The sequence below is a fragment of the Salmo trutta genome, chromosome 29 (genome assembly GCF_901001165.1).
Source record: "Salmo trutta chromosome 29, fSalTru1.1, whole genome shotgun sequence".
NCBI classification, from domain to species: Eukaryota; Metazoa; Chordata; class Actinopteri; order Salmoniformes; family Salmonidae; genus Salmo; species Salmo trutta.
Genome location: NC_042985.1, coordinates 30,089,898 through 30,117,050, shown reverse-complemented (window position 1 = coordinate 30,117,050; position 27,153 = coordinate 30,089,898). Strand labels below are relative to the sequence as shown.

The 27,153-nt window shown below is 45.8% G+C and overlaps 1 protein-coding gene across 1 annotated transcript in view; it reads right to left on the bottom strand.

The window, feature by feature from the left end:
- Positions 1-4,952: 4,952 nt before the first annotated feature.
- Positions 4,953-27,153, bottom strand: part of igdcc3 (immunoglobulin superfamily, DCC subclass, member 3) — a 94,887-nt gene continuing 72,686 nt past the window's right edge. The window contains exons 6-14 of the mRNA XM_029721696.1: positions 26,248-26,406; positions 23,070-23,235; positions 11,867-12,114; positions 8,386-8,550; positions 7,787-7,975; positions 7,424-7,528; positions 6,960-7,095; positions 6,638-6,863; positions 4,953-6,165 (exon numbers count right to left, since the gene is read on the bottom strand). Coding sequence (XP_029577556.1) covers positions 5,986-6,165; positions 6,638-6,863; positions 6,960-7,095; positions 7,424-7,528; positions 7,787-7,975; positions 8,386-8,550; positions 11,867-12,114; positions 23,070-23,235; positions 26,248-26,406 — 1,574 coding nt within the window. The 3' untranslated portion in view covers positions 4,953-5,985. The remainder of the gene's footprint in view (positions 6,166-6,637; positions 6,864-6,959; positions 7,096-7,423; positions 7,529-7,786; positions 7,976-8,385; positions 8,551-11,866; positions 12,115-23,069; positions 23,236-26,247; positions 26,407-27,153) is intronic.

The window sequence follows — 27,153 nt, the reverse complement described above, 5'->3', positions numbered from 1 at the left end:
CCACGTTTCCAGCAATAATGCAAGCATTAATAACAACGACTTCTACAGCATCGTACAATAAAAACCCTCTGCTGGAGGAACACACACCGACACGTCTCTCTGGAATGTAATGTGCATTATAACTGTACAATAGATAGTCTAATAGAAACACAGTTCTACAGCCCGGCTTTAACACAGATATCCCATTTATTTAACCAGTCCGTTTCAGACTAGTGTAGTTACCATATCAAATCTAGAATGGACCAAGCGCTGGACACACTTCACTTCCTCTAATCAGCAAACTACAAAGGCATGAGAGCACTGGCTGCTCTAAACGATCTAACTCAAACATATTGGACCAACAAATTACTACAATTCAATCGATCACTGCAGTCTAGGAAGGTAGGAATATGTGTGTGCCTTTACAGGAGATGTTTTATATCAAGGGTACAGTATTTCATATCTAATGGAGTTACTCCATTTATTGACACAATTTGAGTATGATAACTGCAGAAATCCCTTACAATAAATCAGGGGTGAGAACTGGTGACTGTTCATAATCTGTATTTACAAACACCTGTTGCTGCAGATCATCATGCACATCATCTGTGAGGAGGGTTCCGGGAGTAAAACAGTAGTAGCTATACTACAGTTTATACTGAGTAGCCGTACTACAGTTTATACTGAGTAGCTATACTACAGTTTATACTGAGTAGCTATACTACAGTTTATACTGAGTAGCTATACTACAGTTTATACTGAGTAGCTATACTACAGTTTATACTGAGTAGCTATACTACAGTTTATACTGAGTAGCTATACTACAGTTTATACTGAGTAGCTATACTACAGTTTATACTGAGTAGCCATACTACAGTTTATACTGAGTAGCTATACTACAGTTTATACTGAGTAGCTATACTACAGTTTACACTGAGTAGCTGTACTACAGTTTATACTGAGTAGCTGTACTACAGTTTATACTGAGTAGCTATACTACAGTTTATACTGAGTAGCTATACTACAGTTTATACTGAGTAGCCATACTACAGTTTATACTGAGTAGCTATACTACAGTTTATACTGAGTAGCTATACTACAGTTTATACTGAGTAGCTATACTACAGTTTATACTGAGTAGCTAAACTACAGTTTGTAGTGAGTAGCCATACTACAATTTGTAGTGAGTAGCTATACTACAGTTTATACTGAGTAGCCATACTACAGTTTGTAGTGAGTAGCCATACTACAGTTTATACTGAGTAGCCGTACTACAGTTTGTAGTGAGTAGCTATACTACAGTTTATACTGAGTAGCTATACTACAGTTTATACTGAGTAGCTATACTACAGTTTGTAGTGAGTAGCCATACTACAGTTTATACTGAGTAGCTATACTACAGTTTATACTGAGTAGCTAAACTACAGTTTGTAGTGAGTAGCCATACTACAATTTGTAGTGAGTAGCTATACTACAGTTTATACTGAGTAGCCATACTACAGTTTGTAGTGAGTAGCTATACTACAGTTTATACTGAGTAGCCGTACTACAGTTTGTAGTGAGTAGCTATACTACAGTTTATACTGAGTAGCCGTACTACAGTTTATACTGAGTAGCCGTACTACAGTTTGTAGTGAGTAGCCATACTACAGTTTATACTGAGTAGCCGTACTACAGTTTGTAGTGAGTAGCCATACCACAGTTTATACTGAGTAGCCATACTACAGTTTATACTGAGTAGCTGTACTACAGTTTGTAGTGAGTAGCTATACTACAGTTTGTAGTGAGTAGCTATACTACAGTTTGTAGTGAGTAGCTATACCACAGTTTGCAGTGAGTAGCCATACTACAGTTTGTAGTGAGTAGCCGTACTACAGTTTGTAGTGAGTAGCTGTACTACAGTTTGTAGTGAGTAGCTATACTACAGTTTGTAGTGAGTAGCTGTACTACAGTTTATACTGAGTAGCCGTACTACAGTTTGTAGTGAGTAGCCATACTACAGTTTATACTGAGTAGCTATACTACAGTTTATACTGAGTAGCCATACTACAGTTTGTAGTGAGTAGCTATACTACAGTTTGTAGTGAGTTGCTGTACTACAGTTTATACTGAGTAGCCGTACTACAGTTTGTAGTGAGTAGCCATACTACAGTTTATACTGAGTAGCTGTACTACAGTTTGCAGTGAGTAGCTATACTACAGTTTGTAGTGAGTAGCTATACTACAGTTTGTAGTGAGTATACTACAGTTTGTAGTGAGTAGCCATACTACAGTTTATACTGAGTAGCTATACTGAGTAGCTGTACTACAGTACTGTACTACAGTTTGCAGTGAGTAGCCGTACTACAGTTTGCAGTGAGTAGCCATACTACAGTTTGTAGTGAGTAGCTATACTACAGTTTGTAGTGAGTAGCCATACTACAGTTTGTAGTGAGTAGCTGTACTACAGTTTGTAGTGAGTAGCTATACTACAGTTTGTAGTGAGTAGCCATACTACAGTTTGTAGTGAGTAGCTATACTACAGTTTGTAGTGAGTAGCTATACTACAGTTTGTAGTGAGTAGCCATACTACAGTTTGTAGTGAGTAGCCATACTACAGTTTGTAGTCAGTAGCCATACTACAGTTTGTAGTGAGTAGCTGTACTACAGTTTGTAGTGAGTAGCCATACTACAGTTTGTAGTGAGTAGCTGTACTACAGTTTGTAGTGAGTAGCTATACTACAGTTTGTAGTGAGTAGCCATACTACAGTTTGTAGTGAGTAGCTATACTACAGTTTGTAGTGAGTAGCTATACTACAGTTTGTAGTGAGTAGCCATACTACAGTTTGTAGTGAGTAGCCATACTACAGTTTGTAGTGAGTAGCTATACTACAGTTTGTAGTGAGTAGCCATACTACAGTTTATACTGAGTAGCTGTACTACAGTTTGTAGTGAATAGCCATACTACAGTTTGTAGTGAGTAGCTATACTACAGTTTGTAGTGAGTAGCTATACTACAGTTTGTAGTGAGTAGCTATACTACAGTTTGTAGTGAGTAGCCATACTACAGTTTGTAGTGAGTAGCTATACTACAGTTTGTAGTGAGTAGCCATACTACAGTTTATACTGAGTAGCCGTACTACAGTTTATACTGAGTAGCTATACTACAGTTTGTAGTGAGTAGCTATACTACAGTTTATACTGAGTAGCTATACTACAGTTTATACTGAGTAGCCATACTACAGTTTGTAGTGAGTAGCCGTACTACAGTTTGTAGTGAGTAGCCATACTACAGTTTGTAGTGAGTAGCTATACTACAATTTGTAGTGAGTAGCTATACTACAGTTTATACTGAGTAGCTGTACAACAGTTTGTAGTGAGTAGCTATACTACAGTTTGTAGTGAGTAGCTATACTACAGTTTGTAGTGAGTAGCCATACTACAGTTTGTAGTGAGTAGCTATACTACAGTTTGTAGTGAGTAGCTATACTACAGTTTATACTGAGTAGCTGTACTACAGTTTGTAGTGAGTGCTTGATGTCCTCGTTTACTAGTCCATAACAGACGCATGTTCAAAGACATTCAAGGCTGTGTGGAAAACAAAAACGTAAAAGCTTCTGATACAACAAAAATGTAATAAAAACAATTGTGATACATTCACATCCACAAAAGCTAAGCATATAGACGAAAACAACTGTTTTTCTGTCACACAACTGCACTACCACAAGGCCCTGAAGACATCCTCCCTTCCCTAGGAGCGTGTGTGTCATTACGTGTCTGTGTGGGTGTGTGGTGGATATTTATGCACATATAGAAGTGTGAGAGGGAGCAACCTGAGAGCAGGCCTGTCGTGTCGGGGTTGAGGTAGGTACCAGAGTAATACTGCTTTAGGCCATTACGTGACTGAGACACAGTAGAGAGCATAGAGTTATAATGTGATCTATCTCTACAGTAGAGAGAGCCAGGGAGAAGACGGGGTCAGTCGGACAGCGGCCCTAACCCAGCCTACTGTAAGAGTACTGGGCTGGCTCAGGTTGGCTCTGCCTCAGGGAAGCTCCAGCTCCAGAGAGCATGGTTCTGGAGGAACAGGTGGAGCAGTGGTGGTGGTACTCCCAGATCTGACCCTGGATCAGATCCAAGTCTAATAATATCCCGTTGACTGTGTGTTTGCTCAGGAAGATGACAGCATGAGCACACTGAACTCAGATCTGTGAGTTAATACCTGTGGTCCAACTGTTAAACCATCTCCCTCTGGATTTACATGCAGCAGTGTAATAAAGGTTTTCCTGAAGCACTTTCATTTGTCCGTGTGGAGGAGGGATGGAGTGAGGGATCTGGGATGGACAGGCTCGATAAGTCTGGGCTATTCCTTTATGACAGAAGGGAATTGATTTGATTTGAGCCCTGATTAAACATAACAAAGGAGTGCACTGTGCCGCAGCTTGGAGTGAGTGACAGGCAGCCCAAAAATCAGATTAGAACGACACTATTGTCAATTAAAGAGCCAATTACCTGGTATCATATCAGATACATTAACATTTGTGGTTGTCAATGCCTACAATGACATTTGGATACATTAGTGCTTCATTTTCTTAATACATCACATTCACTCGCTGTCTATTGCGCGCGCGCACACCCACACACACACGCAGGCAGACAAGTACGCACGCACACACACACACACACACACACACACACACACACACACACACACACACACACACACACACACAGGCAGACAAGTACGCACGCACACATACAGTTCCATCACGCAATCATTCATAAATACACATATAATGTATGTCTCAATCGAATGTAAATGTAACTAAAACCTCACCTGCCCAATGGAATATCTGCAGCAGTTCTCACATAGCAGTAAAATTGTCCTGAAATTATTAGTGGCAGTGCAGTGCATCTCTAACAGTCTTTTCAATCAACAGAAGCAACTAAGATTCAAATAAAACAAAGACAAAATATCTTACACAAACACGATGGAAAACGATGAAAAATGTCTTTACAAGTAGAATACATACAACAATATCATCTGTCAACTTGCATGAGGTACTGACATATCCACAAACAGCAATTCATCGACGGAGGGAAGCCAGGAGCTCGCACAACAGAAGTACATGTTTCATTATGAAAGAAAGAACAACTACAACATTGTTATCTTGAGGTAGAACGTGGACTTCAGCGGGTTTTTTTCAGGTGCTTTCCGTTAGATTATTTTCTCTTCTTTTTCCGGCTTCGACAAGCAGGAGAGCGGCGGTTCTTGACATCTGAGGTAGCGTGGCACCTGTTCTCGTGTTTTACGAACCGATCGCTCTACATGTAAAAGTAACTGAACACAAGGGGAAAAGACGGATCCAAAAGGTTCCCCACGTCACATTCATTCCGGCTGAGGTAGGTTTTTGTTGAATCCTAAGGTTCACAGAGCCAAGTTTAGAACCTGTATGAAGGCCGAGAACTAATAAAAAAAACATTGATATCACTGAAAATAAATGTCCTGAGACAGAGAATATATGAAATCACTGGAAGAAGGCCTTAGTCTTCGTTGGATGCGTTTGTGGAATCCTTGCTAGGCTAAGAGTAGGCAGCAGTCTTTGACATTGAAAGAAAAAGTAGAAATAAGACCAATAACTTAGAACCATTTTGTGAGATAGTAGAGAAATAAAAACATATTCGACTCTGAGATAAAATGATGAGTGTATAACAAAGACATTCTGGGCATCTATTCTGTGTGCTGCCAGCAACCAGAAAATGAAGGAAGTACGAAAAAAACAAGAACACATCATTCACCTGCCAAAGCTAAAACCTAGCTGTCCATCACAAAAGCGCACCAAAAACCTAGGCCGGGGAGACCTCCAAGAACGAGTCCAAGACCCCTATAACTTTTCCAGAGGCGACTTATTTAACTTACCAATAATACAATTATTTGCACAAAGAAAAACGAATATGAAAGGAAATACTTCGGTCGACCTGAGTGTGATACGAGTCTGAGGTGACACTGTGACCTTCATGTTTCTATCAGGTCTGGTCCTGCTGGGTGACCCCGGCCACAGCCCTGTCACTGGCCCCCCGGCCCTTGGCTGGAGGCCTCTGGAACTGTGTCTCTCTGTCCCCCTCCACCACAAGGCTGAAGTCATCCAGCGGCAGAGTGGACAACTGGGTCTCGTTCAGCGCATAGGACACCAGGGATCTATCCAACTGGAAACACACACACACACACACACACACACACACACACACACACACACACACACACACACACACACACACACACACACACACACACACACACACACACACACACACACACACACACAGTAATGTAGTTAAAGATGGAATGCGTAGTAGGGGAAACAGCGCCCCCGTCCGCCCCACTGCTGTTGTTATTGTTTTGTGGAATAGGTGAACATTGCAGTACAAATAGCGCCGTTCTATTGTGTGTGCAGTGAGGGGAAAACTGTGTTAGTTGTTTGCAGTAACTATGCTGTTGTTGTAATATTGTTAACGGGCGTGGCAGTTTCACCAATTAACAATCCCAGCTTTAATATGGTAATATAGAAAATGGCCAATCTAATGTAAATCTAGCCCATTGCATCATTCTAGACTTGGATAAATTGAACTCTTATGACTTGATTTCAGTTGACTACTTGGTGTCAGGCCCTCTACTCACCATGCGTGAACGGTCAGCTAGGTCTCCACAGTGGGACGGGCCTGAGAAGAGTCTCTCCAGCTCGTTGCTGTCTCCCCTGCCCTTCCCAGCAACGCTTCCGTTCCCTTCCATGCCTGACCTGCTCACCCCATTTAAGGCCAGGGCCCCCTGTGAGGAAGACGATGACTCTAGCGAAATGTTACGCCCGGCCTGGGGGGTGGCCTGCACTGTCTTACACGTCATCAACCTGGAGGAACACAATTCACACAAAAACCCACCGTCAGCCCCCCTGCCAAGCCCACACACACACACATAGTCCCCTTGTCGTTGCACCAATACTCACCTCCCCCTGTAGCTGAACATGAGGAAGAGCACGCAGAAGACGATGCAGGTGACTCCTATATGGATGCCGATGATGATGCCGGCTGTAGAGGTCTTGCTCTGTTCATCCTTCACACAGTCACAGGGGGTATTCAGCACTGTAGAGACACACACACACACACACACACACAACACACAGCCCAGTAAGGACAACAGCAATGCCACGCAGCAGTGACACACACATACACACAGAGAAACAATGCCCACAGCACAGAGCTGTCATACAGTACACCTACAATCTAATCTAGTGCTGCCAGCCAGACAACTAATGCTGTGGCAGCATGGAGTGATCCAGTCAAACGGAGAGCTGTAAACACACACAGCAGCCTGCGTGAGCCTCTTCAACGCTGCTCTGAAAAGATTACAGGACGTGTGAGCCCTGGTTTGCGTGAGTGTTTGTGTGCGTGTGCGGCAGCAGGAAGTCACCTGATTTCTCCGCAGCCTCCTTCAGTGAGACGAAGCGCATGGTGGCGTTGCCGTCTCCGTGTTGGTTGAAGGCCAGAACCTTAATCTCATACACCAGGGTTGGATCTGAGGAGAGGAGGAACAGAGAGAGAGAGAGAGAGAGAGAGAGAGAGAGAGAGAGAGAGAGAGAGAGAGAGAGAGAGAGAGAGAGAGAGAGAGAGAGAGAGAGAGAGAGAGCAGTTGAGACATATAGATATATGAATAGAGTTGGCTTCTAATGTACAATCACTCAAGGCATCACGTTAAACACACTGACTGTGTAACAATCCCTTCAACACATCTCCATGGACCATCCTACCCCCAGCCCATGTCCCCCTGTCTCACCCAGCTGAGTGATGTTGTACTGGGTGACGTTGCGGGTGAAGGTGAGTGGTCCGGTGAAGAGGGGGGTGTGGACCCTCCTGTAGTACAGCCTGAAGCCCTCATGTTGGCCCATCTTAGAGGATGGCTCCCACACCGCCTGCACCACACTGCTGCTCATCAATTTAATGAACAGTGACGGGGGTGCTGGCACTGAAACACACACAGTGGTGTTAGAATCCACTAAACATCCACATAACAATAAACGACATGATATATTCAATTAAACACAAGCCGTCAGGCTTGTTAAGCCAACCATGTTTTAGTCTATAAAACAGGTCTTTAGTACTTTCTCAGTATATCTGTGTCAAGTATGTGGCTACGGTACTACAGACTCCTGTAGGTGTTTTACAGAACCTTTACAATAAACAACTCATAAAAAACCTTTTTTGGTCCATGTAATTGCCACCAATTAAGTGAGCGTTTATGTGTGTGTGTGTGCAAGCCTATGTGTGTAAGTCTTTGTGTGTGCTGTTTGCGTATGCTTCTGTGTGTGGGTGCTCTGTTTGTGTTTGTGCAAGTGTGTGTGTATGTGTGCAGGTGTGTGCGTTCCCAAGGCACACCTTCGCCCAGCGTGCTCTCGGTGGCGCTCTCGGAGGGCTTGCTGGCTCCGCGGGACGTGTAGGCCTTCACATAGAAGGTATAGCTGGTGGACGGCTCCAGATCCCCCACTACCTGCTGTAGAGTCACCTTACTGACGGCTTCCTGGTACTCCATCTCCACAGGGTCTGAGAGAGGGATGGAAAGAGGGATGGACGGGGAGGGAGAAAGAGAGAGAAAAAGAGAGAGCGAGATTGTTTAATTTAACTGTTATTTTAGTTGTTTCAACTAATTCTTACGAAGTAACTGTTTTTTTAGGGGGTAGATCAGCTTTAACATTGCAGATAAATTGTGGCTTCTATCAACGTAATTATCTGCATCATTTCCAATCCCTCATATATTTTTATATAAAAAATATATAAAGAAATAAATAATATATATTAAAAATATATATATTTTCCTAACCCTACCACCCCTCCCCTAATTGGAGTAAACTAATGGACAACAATACTTAGGCTTCTACTTCCAGCTTATACATTGGCAAAAATGCAGTACATTTTTAATGACGTGTTTGCTCAACTTGTCTCATATGTTCATTCAGCTATACAATATTATTTGAGCATCTTAACTAAAAGAGGCTGTGTAACTGGTTACACACACAGTGCTTTTCAACGTACATATTTGATATACATTATTACATGAATCATTATTCAACATGTCCTCAAGTGGGATTTGAACTCACAACCTCTTGGTCCATGGCATTCCAATCTTCCTTCTACACCACCATGTCTGCGTCAATGCTCAGATAATCGAATCAAATCAAACTTTATTAGTCACATGCGCCGAATACAACACGTGTATACTTTACAGTGAAATGCTTACTGACAAGCCCTTAACCAACAGTGCAGTTCAAAAAGACTTAAGAAAATATTTACCAAGTAGACTAAAATAAAAGTAATAATAAAAAGTAACACAATAAGAATAACAATAACGAGGTTATATACAGGGGGCACCGGTACAGAGTCAGTGTGCGGGGGTACAGGCTAGTTGAGGTAATCTGTACATGTAGGTGGGGGTGAAGTGACTATGCATAGATAATAAACAGCGAGTAGCAGCAGTGTACAAAAAGGGAGGGGGGGTCAATGTAAATGGTCTGGTGGCGATTTAATGATTTGTTCAGCAGTCTAACGGCTTGGGGGTAGAAGCTGTTGAGGAGCCTTTTGATCCTAGACTTGGCGCTCCAGTACTGCTTGCCGTGCAGTAGCAGAGAAAACAGTCTATAACTTGGGTGACTGGACTAATCCGACTATTCTCTCATCATTGATTTGATTTACTTATTTCACAAATGTTAGGTTTTTCTGTATAGTTGGCATATTACTCTGTTTTAATATTACTACTTAATCACTATAATAAATACAATTGATTTACTTTGAAGTGCAAAGTGTAGCAATTGAGGTGAACTCGGCCATTGACAAAGACATGGTGGTGTAGCAGGAGAATTGTACTGCCATGAACCATGAGGGTGTGAGTTCAAATCCCAGGTGAGGACATGTTGAATATGAATTACTGTAAAAATGCACACTGTGAAATATGTAAATTGAAAATATTCAATGTTGAAAGCACTGCGTGTGAAACTAGTTCCACAGCACATTTTTAGGTAAGATGCCCAAATAAGAATTTTTAGTTGAATGAACATATGAGACAATTTGAGCAAACACATCATTTTAAGTTGCCTGAAAACAAAAAGGCTGCGGAACTAGTTACTTAATAATAATTAGTTTTTTTTTTTACAGTGTACTGTCAGCATTGCATCATTTGGTAATAGGGGCTGTGACTGTGAACAACAGAGCTTAGTGAATCGAGGGGGTGGCTCTAGGTGAGTGCTTGTTAAATTTGAAGAGAGAGGGGGTTACAGTTCGTTATGGCCCTTAAGTCAAAGTTCCTCACCCGTAACCACTATCTACCTCTAGCTCTCAGCCCATTGGGGCAGCCTGTCTTTGGTAGGTAATTAAAGCAGTTCCTATAGGCTAGCCCCTGGGGCCTTCAATTATACATCTGATAGCACTACAGAGGAGAGAGCATCAGCTGTGCCTGGGTGACGTACTCCTTCGCTGCTGCACACACACCCATAGAGATACACACACACACACACACACACACACACACACACACACACACACACACACACACACACAACACACACACACACACACACACACACCACACACACACAGGAGATTGCCACCCCACCAAACCTCACACCCCCAGCAAATAAACATTAACATGGCAACATAAAATTTAGTCTCATTCAATTATCAGCCACTTTTATGGCTCCTCTACATGAAGGATGGGGATGGCTGAGCGACCATCCAACCTGGCGTGGCTGGAGAAACAGGTGTCCTGTTACCGTACGTCCTCCCTGCTCTCTCCTGCTGTCTGTCTACTGCTCTCTCCTCCCTGCTCTCTCCTGCTGTCTGTCTGCTGCTCTCTCCTCCCTCCTCTCTCCTGCTGTCTGTCTACTGCTCTCTCCTCTCTCCTGCTGTCTGTCTACTGCTCTCTCCTCCCTGCTCTCTCCTGCTGTCTGTCTACTGCTCTCTCCTCCCTGCTCTCTCCTGCTGTCTGTCTACTGCTCTCTCCTCCCTCCTCTCTCCTGCTGTCTGTCTACTGCTCTCTCCTCCCTCCTCTCTCCTGCTGTCTGTCTACTGCTCTCTCCTCCCTCCTCTCTCCTGCTGTCTGTCTACTGCTCTCTCCTCCCTCCTCTCTCCTGCTGTCTGTCTACTGCTCTCTCCTCCCTCCTCTCTCCTGCTGTCTGTCTACTGCTCTCTCCTCCCTCCTCTCTCCTGCTGTCTGTCTACTGCTCTCTCCTCCCTCCTGCTGTCTCCTGTTTTCTCATTCTCTACCTCTTAGTCTTTTCTTTTTTCTCTCCCTTCCCATCCTCTCTTTCATTCTCTCCGGCTCTTTCATCCTCTCTCTTGCTATCTCCTTCTCTTTTTAGCTCCCTCCTTCCCTTCTGCTTTTTCCTGCTTTCTCCTCCTCTCCCCTACTCTCTCACCTCCTATTCCTACTCCCAGCTCAGTGAGGGCCCAGGGGAAGAGGAGCTAGAGGAGGGGTGACGCTGGAAGAGAAGCTGTAGTCAGCCCTGGGGGAGCCAGCCTCCCCTCCCCAGCACAGCCACCTGGTGACCCATACAGTCTACACCCACCCACCGCTCCATAACACACAGACCACTTTACCTACTGTACACACCACACTCCCTACTGTTCTGTATCATCTCTACCACACGCTAAGGGCAGACATCCCAATAACCTCAGTAAAACAACATACGTCTCATAAAGAGCTAATGCATGTAAGCAAAATACCTTTCTTTCAGGTGATAGCTAGATGGTAGAGAATGTACTGCAATGACTGGGTAACATCCAGTCTCCCCATAGTGAACCAGTTCATCTGAGGCAGAGCAGTATTCTGTGTTCTAGTGGTGTGTTAGAGATGGTGTTAGCCACTAACCTGTGGTCCTGCGGATGTGGAGCACATAGCCAATGATCTCCTGAGTGTTCTGGCCAGGCTCCTTCCAGGACACCTGGATGGCGTTGGGTGAGAGGGCCTCGGCCCGCACCAGACTGGGCATCCCTGGCAGGCCGTCTGCCCACAGCACGGTGAGACGGGCACTGGCCTGGGTGGAGCCGGCACTGTTCTCAGCAATGCACTGGTAGATGGCTTCGTCCTCCTGACTGATGCCATAGATGGTCAGCGTGCTTGAGGAAGAAGAGGAGGGAGGAAGAGGAGGACGAGGAGGAGGGAAGAAGGAGGGATAAAGGAGGAGGGAGGAAAGGAGACATAGGAAAGACGTGAGTCTCTGGTTTGCAGCGAGAGGGATTAGGATATTATTAGGATATTATTGGGTAGTGCAGAGAAAGCAAACAGGAAGCTCTCAGAGATGATTATTGATTTCCAAGATGAGTGTATTGTGCGTGCGGTGGCATTTTCTGAGCAAAACAAAGCCGGCAGAACCTGACAAGGGCTTTGTTTAAAACTCTCACAGCGGGCAGTCAAGCAAACAATAGAATACTGTCTGAAATCCTTCTGTGTAGCATCTGAATCAAAGTCTTCTTTACAGTACACCAGTAGTAGGGCATTTCTACTAGCCGGTTCCCATCCTCTTTTATGTCTCAATCCTAAGCAGATACACTGTCACTACAGAATGAGCCTGCTGGGAGTGGATTAGTCGTTACTGGAGGATGGGATGGAGGTGGGGGGTGGTGTCGCACACCTAACTCCCCTGTTTTCAATTTTTCTCTCTCCACCCTTCTTCCCCTCTGCCTCCCTTCCAATCCCTCCTTCCTCCCTCTATCTGCCGTTGCTGGAGGATGACTTGATGGGGTGTGTGTGTGTAGTATGGGGTGATGTGTGTGGGGGGGTGGAGGGCATATTATTAGAGCTGAATACATAATCATCCGCTCTTCTCCTCTTAATCCTGAGGGGATGAGAAAATAAAAGATTTAACACAGAGGAGCATAATATGGAAATGAACCCTTCCAGCATATTGCATTTTTTCGGGATAGACTCCGACAGCTAGTGTGAGAAGTGCGTTTTTGAAAAGCTTCAAGGTGGGAGTGTAAGATCAATCACTGTTTGCAAATGAATGATGAAATGAATCCATTTCTCACGTCCTGCCTGCTGATTAGGTCTGCTATTCTACAGAGAGGCCTCAAACACAAACTTCAATCTGTCTCCTCTCTCCGTATCATGGTGTGTCTGACTCCAGTTGACTTAGATATGTCTGCAGCTGTTTAAACGGGCTGGAGGTGTCCACACAGACAGATGGGTCACATCCGTCTTCACTCCCTTTCCAGGGCACCTCCATCCCGTTTAAATGTGGGAGAAACAGGGGCCAGTTTGTTCATGCTGTAGGTGTGTGGTCTCTGAATGAGAAACCTGTAGGTGTTCTTTAGGGTTTTCCGATTCAATGAACAAAGTCATTGACGTGGAAAGACTGAAGGAATTCAAGGACACAACATGAGCATAAGGACAAGATCATAGTGTACATTTAGGGTTGCTGGTTTGAATCGCCGAGCCGACTAGATGAAAATGACTTAAATGTAAATGCCTATACTGTACCCCTCACAATAGAGCCCCACAGTGGAGGTGTCTGTCATGGGCGTCGTAAGGATTGGACCAAGGCGCAGCGGTTAAAGTGCTCATCTTCTTAATTTATTTAAAGTAACGTGAACACTTAAACAAAATAAACAAAACGACGAAACAGTTCCGTAAGGCACACAGGCTATACAGAAAATAACCACGCACAAAACACAAGTGAAAACAAACCCAACTAAATATGGCCTCCAATTAGAGACAACGACAACCAGCTGCCTCTAATTGGAGGTCATTGCCAAAAACCCAACATAGAAATAGAAAACTAGATATACACATAGAAATAGAAAATATAGAACATAAACCAAAAACACCGAAACACACAAAACAAACACCCCCTGCCACGCCCTGACCAAACTACAATGACAAATAACCCCTTTTACTGGTCAGGACATGACAGTGTCATAATACCCATAAGACCTAGCGGTCAAACAAGGAAATGGTTCCAATTGTTTTTCCTTTAGGGGATTTTAGAAACACTTAAAATAAGGTCTGTGTTTCGTGTAGGCTTACCCTGGTGTGACGTTTTGATAACCATGTAAATCTCTCTCGGACAAGGTGGCTTTTATCAATATATTCGGCTCTATTTACTCTCAGATTTGAAAATGCGAATTAGCATCAAAGTAGACATCATGCAAGACTACAAATCCCTGCAAGCTCCTGCATGTCATCTCTTAATTCATAGATTCTTACCTTTGCCTCGATTTGGCAGTCTTGTCCAGATCATCATGGCATTTGTAGTTCATTATGATATCCACATTAGCAGCTAATTCGCATTTCATTTGTTGGGGGTAAATACAGGCAAATATATTGCTAAAGGTCCCCTTGTCCGAGAGAGATTTACAGTTATCAAAATGTCACGCCAGGGCAAGCTTACACGAAACACAGCCCTTATTTTAGGTGTTTCTAAAATCCCCTATGGGAAACATTTATGGTGGAAAAACAATTGGAGCCATTTCCCTGTTTGACTGCTAGGTTTTATGGGTATTATGACTCATATTGTGGTACTCTATGAGAAACCATGAGGAGAGAATGTAGTCCGGAGGTAAAGGACGGTGACTTTATATACCTGACGTTTCACAAGTGAAGGGGTGGAGGGGACTGGTGTTAGTCTTACAGTTCAATGGACATTATACTGTATGAAGTATTATGAGGAGGGGATCATTCGATTACCTTTTAAAAATGTATGTTACATGAACGAGTGGCTTCAGTGGTCCACTGGTTTCAGTGTAGAGAGAGATTGAGAGAGAGAGAGAGATTGAGAGAGAGAGAGGATTGGGTTGTGAGGAGGGCCATTATTCCAGAGAGGATAGGTTAGTCCAGTGTCTGCCAGGTGGAATCAATCTCACCGAGCCTGTCTAGTTATTTATTAGGACGGAAAAGGCTTTCTGTTTCACTCTCCTGATGGGTTATGGCTAGAAAGAATGCATCTTTTATTTAAAAAAATATTTATTTCGCATTTTAGCTCACCCTAACCCTAACACTTTTCCCCACCTTAACCTAATTCTCCTAACCTGCTACATACATTTTCCTAACCTGCCGCGTAAGTTGCCTGAGAAAAGCTGTATCCTTATTAGTCAAAACCCTCCGGAGGCACACCTTCCTTCTCCTTCTCCAGGCAAATCTCACCTTTGACCTCTCAGGTGGCAGCAGTCGAGCGCCGTCAGTCGTCACATTTCTGACAGCCTTTCAAGTGAGGGATGGATGGAGTGTTTTCAGCCAGGCAACCTGACCAGACGCCACAGACACACACCAAAGAGGCCCCAAGGGAGGAACTACTGAACGTCAGCCTGGCCTGAACAGATCAGAGCAGGAAGGGGATTCTGGAAAATTTCACAAGGCACTGCATATTTCAGACAGTCCGGCAGCAGCCCCCTGGCTTTGTAGTTCCCCAACACTGTTCTCTCTCCCAGTTTACATACACACACCAGGGTTTCCATTAGAAAAAGGTGGGGCTGGAAATTTGACCGGCAACATTTAAATTTACCGGACATTAGAGAAACTAAGGATCCCAGTAAGCACGGACCCAATTGAATCTCGACTTACATTCGAGCAATGAGGAAAAAGTAGGTGGTTATATTCGCTAAACGTTTTTATTAAAAGTATGAATTTCAGCACCTCGCGAAGGACCGCAATTGTATAGGACAAACACAAGTACAGCTAAGCCTTTTCAGAATATGTTTACATACTGTTTACCCTCTTCATATGTATATACTGTATTCTAATCAAGGCTCATATAACTACTGCTGTACACACCTTTTCTATTCATATACTGCCCATAATGTCTATAGACACTGTACATGTATATTTAGATTCCAGACTCCGACATTGCTCGTTCTAATATTTCTTTCTTTCTTAATTCCTTTCTTAGAATTTTTAGGATTTGCATGTATTGTTGTGTATTGTTAGATACTACTGCACTGTTGAAGCTAGGAACATAAGTATTTCGCTACACCCGCTGTAGCATCTGCAAAACATGTGTACGCGACCAATAAAATGTAATTACATATTTTTTTGAATTTACATTTTTACTAGAATCTAATGATGGTGGCTCAATGTTGTTGCTAGAAAATCCCACGACCAGTTATCAAAACTCAACTTCGACCTCGATGTAAGAGAACAGAGTTGAGCACTCAGCGAGCGACATTTCTGCCCCTCTTCTTTGCTTTGATGTTGGATGTGTCTGAGACCAGACTCATAACGTGACTCCTGTGCTGTACTCTCTTCAGCAGCTCCGACTAGCAACCACTGGGCTGCCAGGCCGACTGAGGAACCGGATGCTGCTGCTCTCTGGGTCTGTGTCAATCATCTGACAGATCACACAGAGAGTCTTTGACTGGAGAAAGAAGGAAACTATAGCTACTGCAGTCAGAGGAACAATAGCATCACACAGGAGGACAACCAACGCACAGAGGCTTTGAAATGCGAGGGAGAGAGAGAGAGACTGAGAAAAAGAGAGAAAAGGAGAGAAAGAGCATGCCAGAAAGAGAGTGAGAGAGAAAACCATTCCTGATACAGTAAGGGGGGGAGGGGTGGGGGGGAAGAGAGAGAGAGAGCATCTTAGTAACAGAAAGATAGAGCGTGAGTCAGTGTTTTGGGCAAAGTGTGTGTGTAAGTTGGGAAGAAAAGATCTGTGTTTGGGCCATCTGCCTGGCCTTGCTGTCATGACAGACCGGCAGGTTGACAGCATCATTTACTCATCAGTTCAAGGCTACTTTATCGATTGATGGATCTCCCCCAGGCTGGGTGAGGGGGCTGGAGATGGATGGGCTCACTGGGCTGGGGCTAGGGAGCTGTGTGAGCTCACTGGGCTGGGGCTAGGGAGCTGTGTGGGCTCACTGGGCTGGGGCTAGGGAGCTGTGTGGGCTCACTGGGCTGGAGATGGATGGGCTCACTGGGCTGGGGCTAGGGAGCTGTGTGGGCTCACTGGGCTGGTGTGGGGCTAGGGAGCTGTGTGGGCTCACTGGGCTGGGGCTAGGGTGGGCTCACTGGGCTGGGGCTAGGGAGCTGTGTGGGCTCACTGGGCTGGAGATGGATGGGCTCACTGGGCTGGGGCTAGGGAGCTGTGTGGGCTCACTGGGCTGGGGCTAGGGAGCTGTGTGGGCTCACTGGGCTGGAGATGGATGGGCTCACTGGGCTGGGGCTAGGGAGCTGTGTGGGCTCACTGGGCTGGGGCTAGGGAGCTGTGTGGGCTCACTGGGCTGGAGATGGATGGGCTCACTGGGCTGGGGCTAGGGAGCTGTGTGGGCTCACTGGGCTGGGGCTAGGGAGCTGTGTGGGCTCACTGGGCTGGGGCTGGATGGGCTCACTGGGCTGGGGCTAGGGAGCTGTGTGGGCTCACTGGGCTGGGGCTGGATGGGCTCACTGGGCTGGGGCTAGGGAGCTGTGTGGGCTCACTGGGCTGGAGATGGATGGGCTCACTGGGCTGGGGCTAGGGAGCTGTGTGGGCTCACTGGGCTGGTGTGGGGCTAGGGAGCTGTGTGGGCTCACTGGGCTGGAGCTGGATGGGCTCACTGGGCTGGGGCTAGGGAGCTGTGTGGGCTCACTGGGCTGGGGCTAGGGTGGGCTCACTGGGCTGGGGCTAGGGAGCTGTGTGGGCTCACTGGGCTGGGGCTAGGGAGCTGTGTGAGCTCACTGGGCTGGGGCTAGGGAGCTGTGTGGGCTCACTGGGCTGGGGCTAGGGAGCTGTGTGGGCTCACTGGGCTGGGGCTAGGGAGCTGTGTGGGCTCACTGGGCTGGGGCTAGGGAGCTGTGTGGGCTCACTCGGCTGGGGCTAGGGTGGGCTCACTGGGCTGGTGCTGGGGATAGGGTGGGCTCACTGGGCTGGGGCTAGGGTGGGCTCACTGGGCTGGGGCTAGGGTGGGCTCACAGGGCTGAGACTAGGGTGGGCTCACTGGGCTGGTGCTGGGGATAGGGTGGGCTCACTGGGCTGGGGCTAGGGTGGGCTCACTGGGCTGGTGCTAGGGTGGGCTCATTGGGCTGGGGCTAGGGTGGGCTCACTGGGCTCAGTGGGCTGGGGGCGAGGGAGGGTTCTGTTATTCAGCCACTGGGGCCGTGTGCTTGCAATGTTGTCACTGAACGAAGGCCCGTGAAAGGCAAGGGGTGGCCATTCCAGTTCTCACCACTCTAAACTAGAGAGAGGGATAGAAGGAAAAAAGGGAAGAAAGGAGGAAACAGGGGGAGAGGGGAGGGGGAGAGCAGGGGCTTTGAAGAGGGAGTAGCGATGAGCTGTCTCTGGCTCACAGAAGGCCCACGGAAATGACTGATTGCAGGGTTAGAGGTCAAGGCCAATGCCCAGGTCCCCAGCTCCCTGGAATAACAAGACAGGGCTTCCACAGAAGGAAAACGGGAAAAAAAGGAAAACATATTTCCTTTTAAGAGGTTCAGATACACAACAACAAAAAATGCAGCCCAGTGGAATATTCCTAGAGGGAGAAGGACACATCTCTTCACTGAAACTTACTCACACAAATAAATCATACAAGTCTTCATTCCCTATAAAAACATAGGAGAAGATTAGTCAGTTTAGAGTCAATTCTCACCTGTCAAAACTATTCCACAAATCATGCCATTTCTACAACATATACTAGGCTGATATTCTACCCAGAAACTGTTACTTTGCAATGTAAATAGTCTGGGTAGCCATTTCATTAGACGTTCAGGAGTTTTATGGCTTGGGGGTATAAGCTGTTTAGAAGCCTCTTGGACCTAGACTTGGCGCTCCGGTACCGCTTGCTGTGCGGTAGCAGAGAGAACAGTCCCTGGCTAGGGTAGCCGGAGTCTTCTAAAATTTTTAGGGCCTTCCTCTGACACCGCCTAGTATAGAGGTCCTGGATGGCAGGAAGCTTGGCCCTGGTGATGTACTGGGCTGTATGCACTACCCTCTGTAGTGCCTTGCGGTCAGAGGCCGAGCAGTTGCCATACCAGGCAGTGACGCAACCCGTCAGGATGCTCTCGATGGTGCAGATTATCGCGAGCAAACTGGTTCAGATTATCCTGACTATGTCATGGATGGGCCAGGCTGGTTTAGATATTCCTATTAACAGTCCTTTCATACTGTAAGTGTCGTACTCCCCTGAAAACAGCCCGGGCAGCACATTCTGAGGCCATGATTCTAATGGAGGTCAGCCAGGCATTTTCATTACTGGGGTAATGGTGTTTCATGTTTATGGAACAGCCCGTGACCACCCCTCAGTGCCCTGCGTGAGAAGAACATCAACTCTCTGCCCTTCTAAGTCAACCAACACACACACACACACACACACACACACCACACACACACACACACACACACACACACACACACACACACACACACACACACACACACACACACGAAGCAAGTCCATCGTCAAAACAATATAATCCTACTGTTATATTTGCATTAGCTGCCAATCTGAATTTATTGTGACACCATTTTAGCTCAAACAGAGTTCACACCTGTCAGACTGTCACAGCGTGTAATTGGGTACAGTGTGTAATTGGGTACAGTGTGTAATTGGATACAGCGTGCTGCAGGGAGACAGTCTAAAGGGCAATGCACGGGAGAATTTGCATGTTTAATATGTGTGTGTATGTATGCGAACGTGTGTGTGTGTGTGCTTACTTTCTGATATAATTGTTCCTTGATTAATGTGTGTGCATGCATGTGAGTAAAATACACAATCGATCCCCTTACTTTCTTATCCTATCCTCTCTGGCAGGTCAACAGCATGAGAGAATCCTGTAGGGAACAATATGCAGTATGTGCATATCTCTAGTGTTGTCCCTTCCATTTTCCATTAGGAAAATCTGGCATCGAACAACATGACCGGGAAGATTTTAATTTACTGGCCATTTGAGAAATTTACCGGACCCATATGCATTGGCTCCATAGCCCATCGGTGCCCACAGTGCTCAGAATGACAGACATCACATTTAGATGATGGTAATTCATCTGAACAGAACTCCTGTAATGAAGCAGCCAATAAAATATTTGCCAAAATGCAGTTCGTGGGAAAACACCATTCTAAACAGAGCACCTGATGAATGCCTTTCCATATGTGACCGAGATGAAAATCTCAGTTAGAAACATAGAGGGGGAATCTAATAGCAACAACAAGGATGGGTTGCTAATATGACTAGGATTGTGCCTTTGGGTTCTGGACAGCGAAATAAAGTTGATATGAAAACCAATAGAACAGCAGAGAAATGCTGGTTAATGGCATCAGGAAGTCTTGATAAAATAATTGCCTCCAAGTTTCTATGGTTGGATTTTAACTAGGCTACTTTGAAGCAAGGTAAGACGTGGCTCATAATATGAAGTAGAACGTTCAGGTTTCAAACAATGAAGTATATGTTTTCAAAATTCATACTGCCTCCAGCTCACATTGCAAAGTAGTGGGTGGCGTGCTGATAGCCTGCCTACCGTTGCCCACACACACACACACACACACACACACACACACACACACACACACACACACACACACACACACACACACACACACACACACACACACACACACACACACACCGATAGGAACATTCTAATTAAAATCACACTGCTAGGTAATCTTGCACAGAGGCAGGACTCCAATATTAGATACACGCTTTCTATATAACAGCAGAAACAGTGAGCTGTAGGGGCATATCATTACCTGTGCCTTGCGCCTGTAGGGAAGACTGGGGCCTGTTGAATGTGCTTGTCTATCCTTTCAATCATTCCTATATAGGAAAGGAAAACAGCAGGATCTGCTGTGACGACAACAGAAAATAAGGTCTACTTGGGCTTGAACTGGGCTTGCATTGCTCGCCCAACCAAGAGACTGGGTTCCTTGAGCAAAACCGACAAAGACTGTTCTGTAGAACTAATACTGTAGCGCACCAGATGGAGACGTACGATGGGCTGTAGGAATGTATCAGAATAGCAATGAGATAAGGTACCAGCCTCGCACCCAAACACTTACCTCACAACAGTAGAACTCAGCACTTCCTATAGTCCTACTAAGTAAGTTAGGATGCCACGTAAAGTTATGTTCCATAAATGGCTACATTTCGTGTTCGGCTACCTCAGTTTATGAGCCAATTAGCTAATGGTGGTGCTGGAACTCTGGCCTCCATACTTAACCAGTCCCAGCGTAGTGGGTGTGATGCATCAGAGGCTCCAGAGAGATGCAGAGCAGTGTCAGGTGGAGGTCTATCACTAGGCTGCCCTCTAACCCCTCTCCATCTCTTTCTCTCCCTCCCTCTCTCTCCATCACTCTTCCCTACAACACAGTCTGCTTCAGCCATCCAACTCCAGCACTTAATGTGCTCTCTCTCTCTCTCTCTCCCTCGCTCCTCTTCACCTCTGCCTGGCCCTCTCTCTTTCTCTATCTCTGTGACTGGTAGAGGAGAGCAGTGTGTCTGAGTGATGGTAGTGCCTAGGCCTCTCTCTTTCTCCATCTCTGTGACTGGTAGAGGAGAGCAGTGTGTCTGAGTGATGGTAGTGCCTAGGCCTCTCTCTTTCTCCATCTCTGTGACTGGTAGAGGAGAGCAGTGTGTCTGAGTGACGGTAGTGCCTAGGCCTCTCTCTTTCTCCATCTCTGTGACTGGTAGAGGAGAGCAGTGTGTCTGAGTGACGGTAGTGCCTAGGCCTCTCTCTTTCTCCATCTCTGTGACTGGTAGAGGAGAGCAGTGTGTCTGAGTGACGGTAGTGCCTAGGCCTCTCTCTTTCTCCATCTCTGTGACTGGTAGAGGAGAGCAGTGTGTCTGAGTGATGGTAGTGCCTAGGCCTCTCTCTCCCCATGTAACACTTGGTCTGGAACACCTGCATCATTTACATGTACTTCACTGTCCCGCTTTATTGATTTTCTTGTGCATATGTAATGTAATCACTTCACCATCCTTTGCATTTATAAATACTAACACACACAGATGGATTCTCACTTTTGCAAAAACATGACTGGATACAGCACTGAACTCATCATGTATACTGTAATTAACCTTTCTTTCATTTCCCACAGCCAGAAAGAAATCTAACCTATAAATCTTTGAAAGGCTGACAGTTAAAATGTATGAATAATACGATCTCCCCTGTCTGTCTGCGTGAACAAATATAGATCTGCCTCATATGTAAGGACATGCTGTATATTCTTTGTGTTATGGGCTCTGGTCAAAAGCAGTGCACTGTATAGGGAATAAGTGCTGTGAAATCTTCAACTGGAAAACATCAAAACACATGCAGGACATTGACAAAATACCTTGAACAGTATGCGCACCAAATTCAGGAGAACCATCCAAGCATCCAGTCATCTGAGGTATTACTGAGCTATAACTCCTAGCTCTACCGCAAACCCCAGGCTATGTTTGGAGTCTACTCTTTGACCTGAATGAGAAGCATTCTAACACCAGGCTGTCTGGCTCCCTGTTTAATGGTTCTGGAGAAACACTGGTGGTGACAACCACTCAGGACAATAAAACAGCAAAACTCCAAATACAGTAGCAGACTTTAATCATTATCACTACACAGAGCCACTCTCCTCGACCTGGAGCGAGGCCAGTCCCAGCCTCATTACAACCCTCCCGTCTCTCCCTGCCTGCCCCAACCCGCCCGGCCGGCCGCCCGCCCGCCCAACACAACACTAAACACAATAACCTGGCCTCATAATCTCTCATATGGAGAATGTTAAATGACACAATACACTGGCCGAGCCTTCTGTTCTGTTCCTGGAAATTCCACCGGACAGCCTTGGGAGCCGGTCCAGCAGCGATTCGATAGATACCCTCGTAATGTAATGTTACAGCTCCATTTAAAACAAGTCAGTGTATCTCTTGGCAGACATCTTGGCCAGCTGTTTCATTAGAGCAGTAGATCAGATCAACCCAGAGAGAAATAATGGAGCGTTTGATTACGCCAACGACACTGCCAGCCATGCACATATGGCATGTAGCTTTGTTACAGTGGATGGATGGCTGCATGCATGAATGGATATAGTGTTATTACCATACAGAATGAGTACAGTCCCTGTTGCTTTCAACACACAATTCAATAGAACACACTTACTATGTGTATCTCCATAGCTGTACGCTAACTCACGTGTTGTTGTTCCTGAGTTTGACGTGCCCTCCAGGCTCCAGGATCTGCCCGTTCTTCAGCCAGGTGAGCTGGGGCACAGGGTCGCCCTGCGCCTGGCAGGTGAAGATAGCAGTGGTGCCCACCGGCCGGGAGATGGACTGGGGAGGCTGCACAAACTCTGCTGGGGCTGTGGCAGACGCAGGGGAAAGAGAAAGACAGATAGTGGGCTACTTACTAACTGAATATAAAGTGCCTTGCTACATAGATACAGCAACTTGCTGACAGGGTCTTTCTCATTCCCCATACTATGCTGCAGAACAACTATGTTTTTTCACCAGTGGTTTGAAAACATAAGCTACCAAGGTATATTGAAAAAGCAGGAAGCTCCCAGCCTTCTAGAGGGAAGGAAAAGAGGAGAGAGGAATGAAGGCGTATTATCCTGGGCTTAATCCAGCCTAATCACATTAATCAGAATTAGATCGTGTGTGTGTGTGTGTGTGTGTGTGTGTGTGTGGGGGGGGGGGGGGGGGGAATTAGCGACAGAGTCTGGCAAAACAATTATTAGCTGAGGATCAGATTAATGTCATTGGAACTGAGAAGAAGAAGATCTAGGAACACAAAAGGAGGAGGAGGAGGAAGAGGAGGAGAGGGAACAGGGAATCTATTCACAAACGCAGACTACCTATTATAGAACACAAACTGAGTGAAAGGCAATGCAGTGCAGATACAGTATCTTTCCCCCGAAAGTCTTTCAGTATGGCACATTACACAACTATTGACCTTCAGCCTCCAGCCAATGATCCCTCCCTCCCTCCCTCCCTCCCTCCCTCCCTAGGAGTCATTCTTTCCCTCCTCTCTTTGAGCTATGAGCCATGCTCCGTTTGCGCTAATTGACACAGAGGTACAGGTAATGCAAATCTCTATTACCTCTTAATTAAACAGTGTTTAGTTTCGCCTCAAATTTGTGATTACATTCCTCCCAGATCTGATCCGAGCTGTTGGTTGGTATTGCTGTTGCTATTTCTGTTGGGATACTTATCTCCCCTCATTATTCATAGCTACCCGTATTATAAGCCACATCAATATTGTCATTTATGATAGGATAACTTGAGTTATTTTCATAATAACTTCCTAGTGAGTGGGAAGACAATTAAGACTGCAATTAGGGATCATCTAGTCGTAATTTACAACGAGATCATTCCCACAATCAGCAACTATTTTCCTTTCCACTCTCACATTAGCAGGTTTATTTGCCTGTCAGCTATCCTTCTGGTTTTAATATTTCTATCTATACTAGCTTCCTGTAAACAAACCCTCCCCTTTCCAGTTCTAGTTATTTAGCATCCTCTATCTAAACTAGCTTCCTGTAAACAAACCCTCCCCTTTCCAGTTCTAGCTATTTAGAGGATGCTATCTAAACTATCTTCCTGTAAACAAACCCTCCCCTTTCCAGTTCTAGCTATTTAGAGGATGCTATCTAAACTATCTTCCTGTAAACAAACCCTCCCCTTTCCAGTTCTAGCTATTTAGAGGATGCTATCTAAACTATCTTCCTGTAAACAAACCCTCCCCTTTCCAGTTCTAGCTATTTAGCATCCTCTATCTATATAATTCCAATCTAAGAGAAGAGGTGTTATGATGGTTTTCTAATCTCAGCTATCTCCATACTGTATGTCACCCTGTCAGTAAAAGTGGCGGGACCTGAAATACACAGTTCTAGACACTGTGGTATGATGAGGATTAGTCTCTCTCTCTCTCTCTCTCTCTCTCTCTCTCTCTCTCTCTCTCTCTCTCTCTATATATATATATATATATAGAGGCTGTGTGTATGTGAGTAGGGGCTGGAGGGAAGGGCTGGAGGGAAGGGCTGGAGGGAAGGGCTGGAGGGAAGGGCTGGAGGGAAGGGCTGGAGGGAGGCGGGGGGAAGGGCTGGAGGGAAGGGCTGGAGGGAAGGGCTGGAGGGAGGCGGGGGGATGGTGGGTCAGGGAGAGTATTGATGTGCAATTGTGGTGTGGGTCTGATCAGCACTCTTTCCCCCATTCCCTCTCTATCTTTCTCTCTCCCTCTTTCAATCCCCTCCTCTCTCTCTCTACCCTTCTCTCTCTCCCTCTCCCTCTCCCCCTACTCTCTATTACTCTCTTCCCCCAACCTCTCTTCTTCCCTCTCCCTCTCCCCCTAATCTCTCTCACTCTCTCTTCTTCCTTCTCTCTCAGAGTAAGGGTAGTGCAGTGAGCAGAGGGCCGCTGTGCCAACCATCTGGCCAGGAAGATCACATCGATTCTCTTAAGAAACAGCCTACCTTACTCTGATCAAAACAGCCGGCCGGACGGCGGGAGGGAGTCACCTGTATGCTGCTACTCTATACAGTCACTGAGGCCTTATCACCATAACAACCCTCTCATAGCAAGTTAGTCAGTCAGTCATATGCTTCCCGACTGTGAAATACATCCAGGAGGAGAACACTGCTGCCATGAGAATACGAAGCAATGCTTCTTGAAGGCTGTGTCCACAGCAAGGCTTTAGCCTTTTCGTTTCTTATCATAAACACATGTATTGTATATCGTATCAGATCATTAGCTGAGGGCGCTTACTAGTTTCACTGATCGATAAAGAAACCATAGACATTGACAGAGCCTTCTATAGCAGGGCCTTGTCTAACAATGGACAGGAAGATTAAATGAAATATTGACTGGGAGCAGTATTGCTATTGGCTGGGGCCAAGGGCAGGGCCCTTTGGCTGATAAGCATGTGAGGCACACGCTGAATGCTTCCTGCTTGGTCGGAAGGCCCTACCCGCAGTACTAACCACCTCCAATTGGTCAAATATGAGTAAGAATATCACACAACGAATGAGACACACACACACATTTGTTTTACTAACCTTGTGGGGACCTAAAATGTATTTCCATTCAAAATCACACACCAGTGGAGGCTGGAGGGAGGAGCTATAGGAGGACAGGCTCGTTGTAATGGCTGGAATGGAATAAATGGAATGATATCAAACACATCAAACATATGAAAACCACACGTTTAACTCCGTCCCATTAGTACCATTCCAGCCATTACAATGAGCCCATCCTCTTATAGCTCCTCCCACCAGCCTCCACTGACACACACGCACGCACGCACGCACACACACACACACACACACACACACACACATACACACACACCATACTGAGTGTGTGTAAAGGCTCACCTTGGACCACCAGACGTCCCTGAGCGGTTCTGCGTACACGGGTCCCTGGTTTGTTGGCAGCGCAGACGTAGACGCCAGAGTGCTGGACCCCGACATCTGTGATCATCAGGTTCCCTGTACCCAGTACTTGGATGCCCTCCACACCTATCGGACGGCCATCTGAGGAGAGAGGGGAGAGTAGAGGAGAGGAGAAGAAAAGAGAAGAGGAGAGGAGGAAGGGAGGGGAGGCGAGTAGGGAATAGGAGAGGAGATTAAATGAGGGAAGGGATAGAGATAGAGAGAGAGAGAGAGAGAGAGAGAGAGAGAGGAGGAGAGGAGGGAGATAGCAAATTAGCTGAGTTAGTTTAGAATTTAAAAAATATGCCCTTTAAATATACACAAAAAGGCTATAAAAAAGGCTATAAAAATACCAAGGGAGATAAATGATTGATTAAACATACTATAATGTACACAAAGGATTAAACGCTGGAGAAGAGGCTATTTTAGTTCGCCCCATACCGCTGCGAAACACATTTCACAGTAAATAACAGAGCAGTTCTCACAAGTGGGACAGAGCACGTCTTGTGGGAATCACCATATTCAGTACAAAGGTGGCAAACGAGGCAAGTGTATTGGGCGAGGGCCATGGGCCACGCCGACACAGCCAGTGACGCAGAGGAACTATGTTGCCATGACTCCATTGTGTGTTACTGTGTGTGATTGTATGTGTGTGTGAGGGGGTCTGTTATACCTCCCCAGCCCCATCCTCCCTACCCCGCTCTAACAGGCTAGTGACACACACACACACGCACATGCACACGCACACACACCCACACACCGGTTTGATCTCATGGTTTGACAAAGCCCTCTACTGCCTTAGGCACACCATGCTTTAAAATGGGGAAATGCCCTCTGAGCAGACAGAGC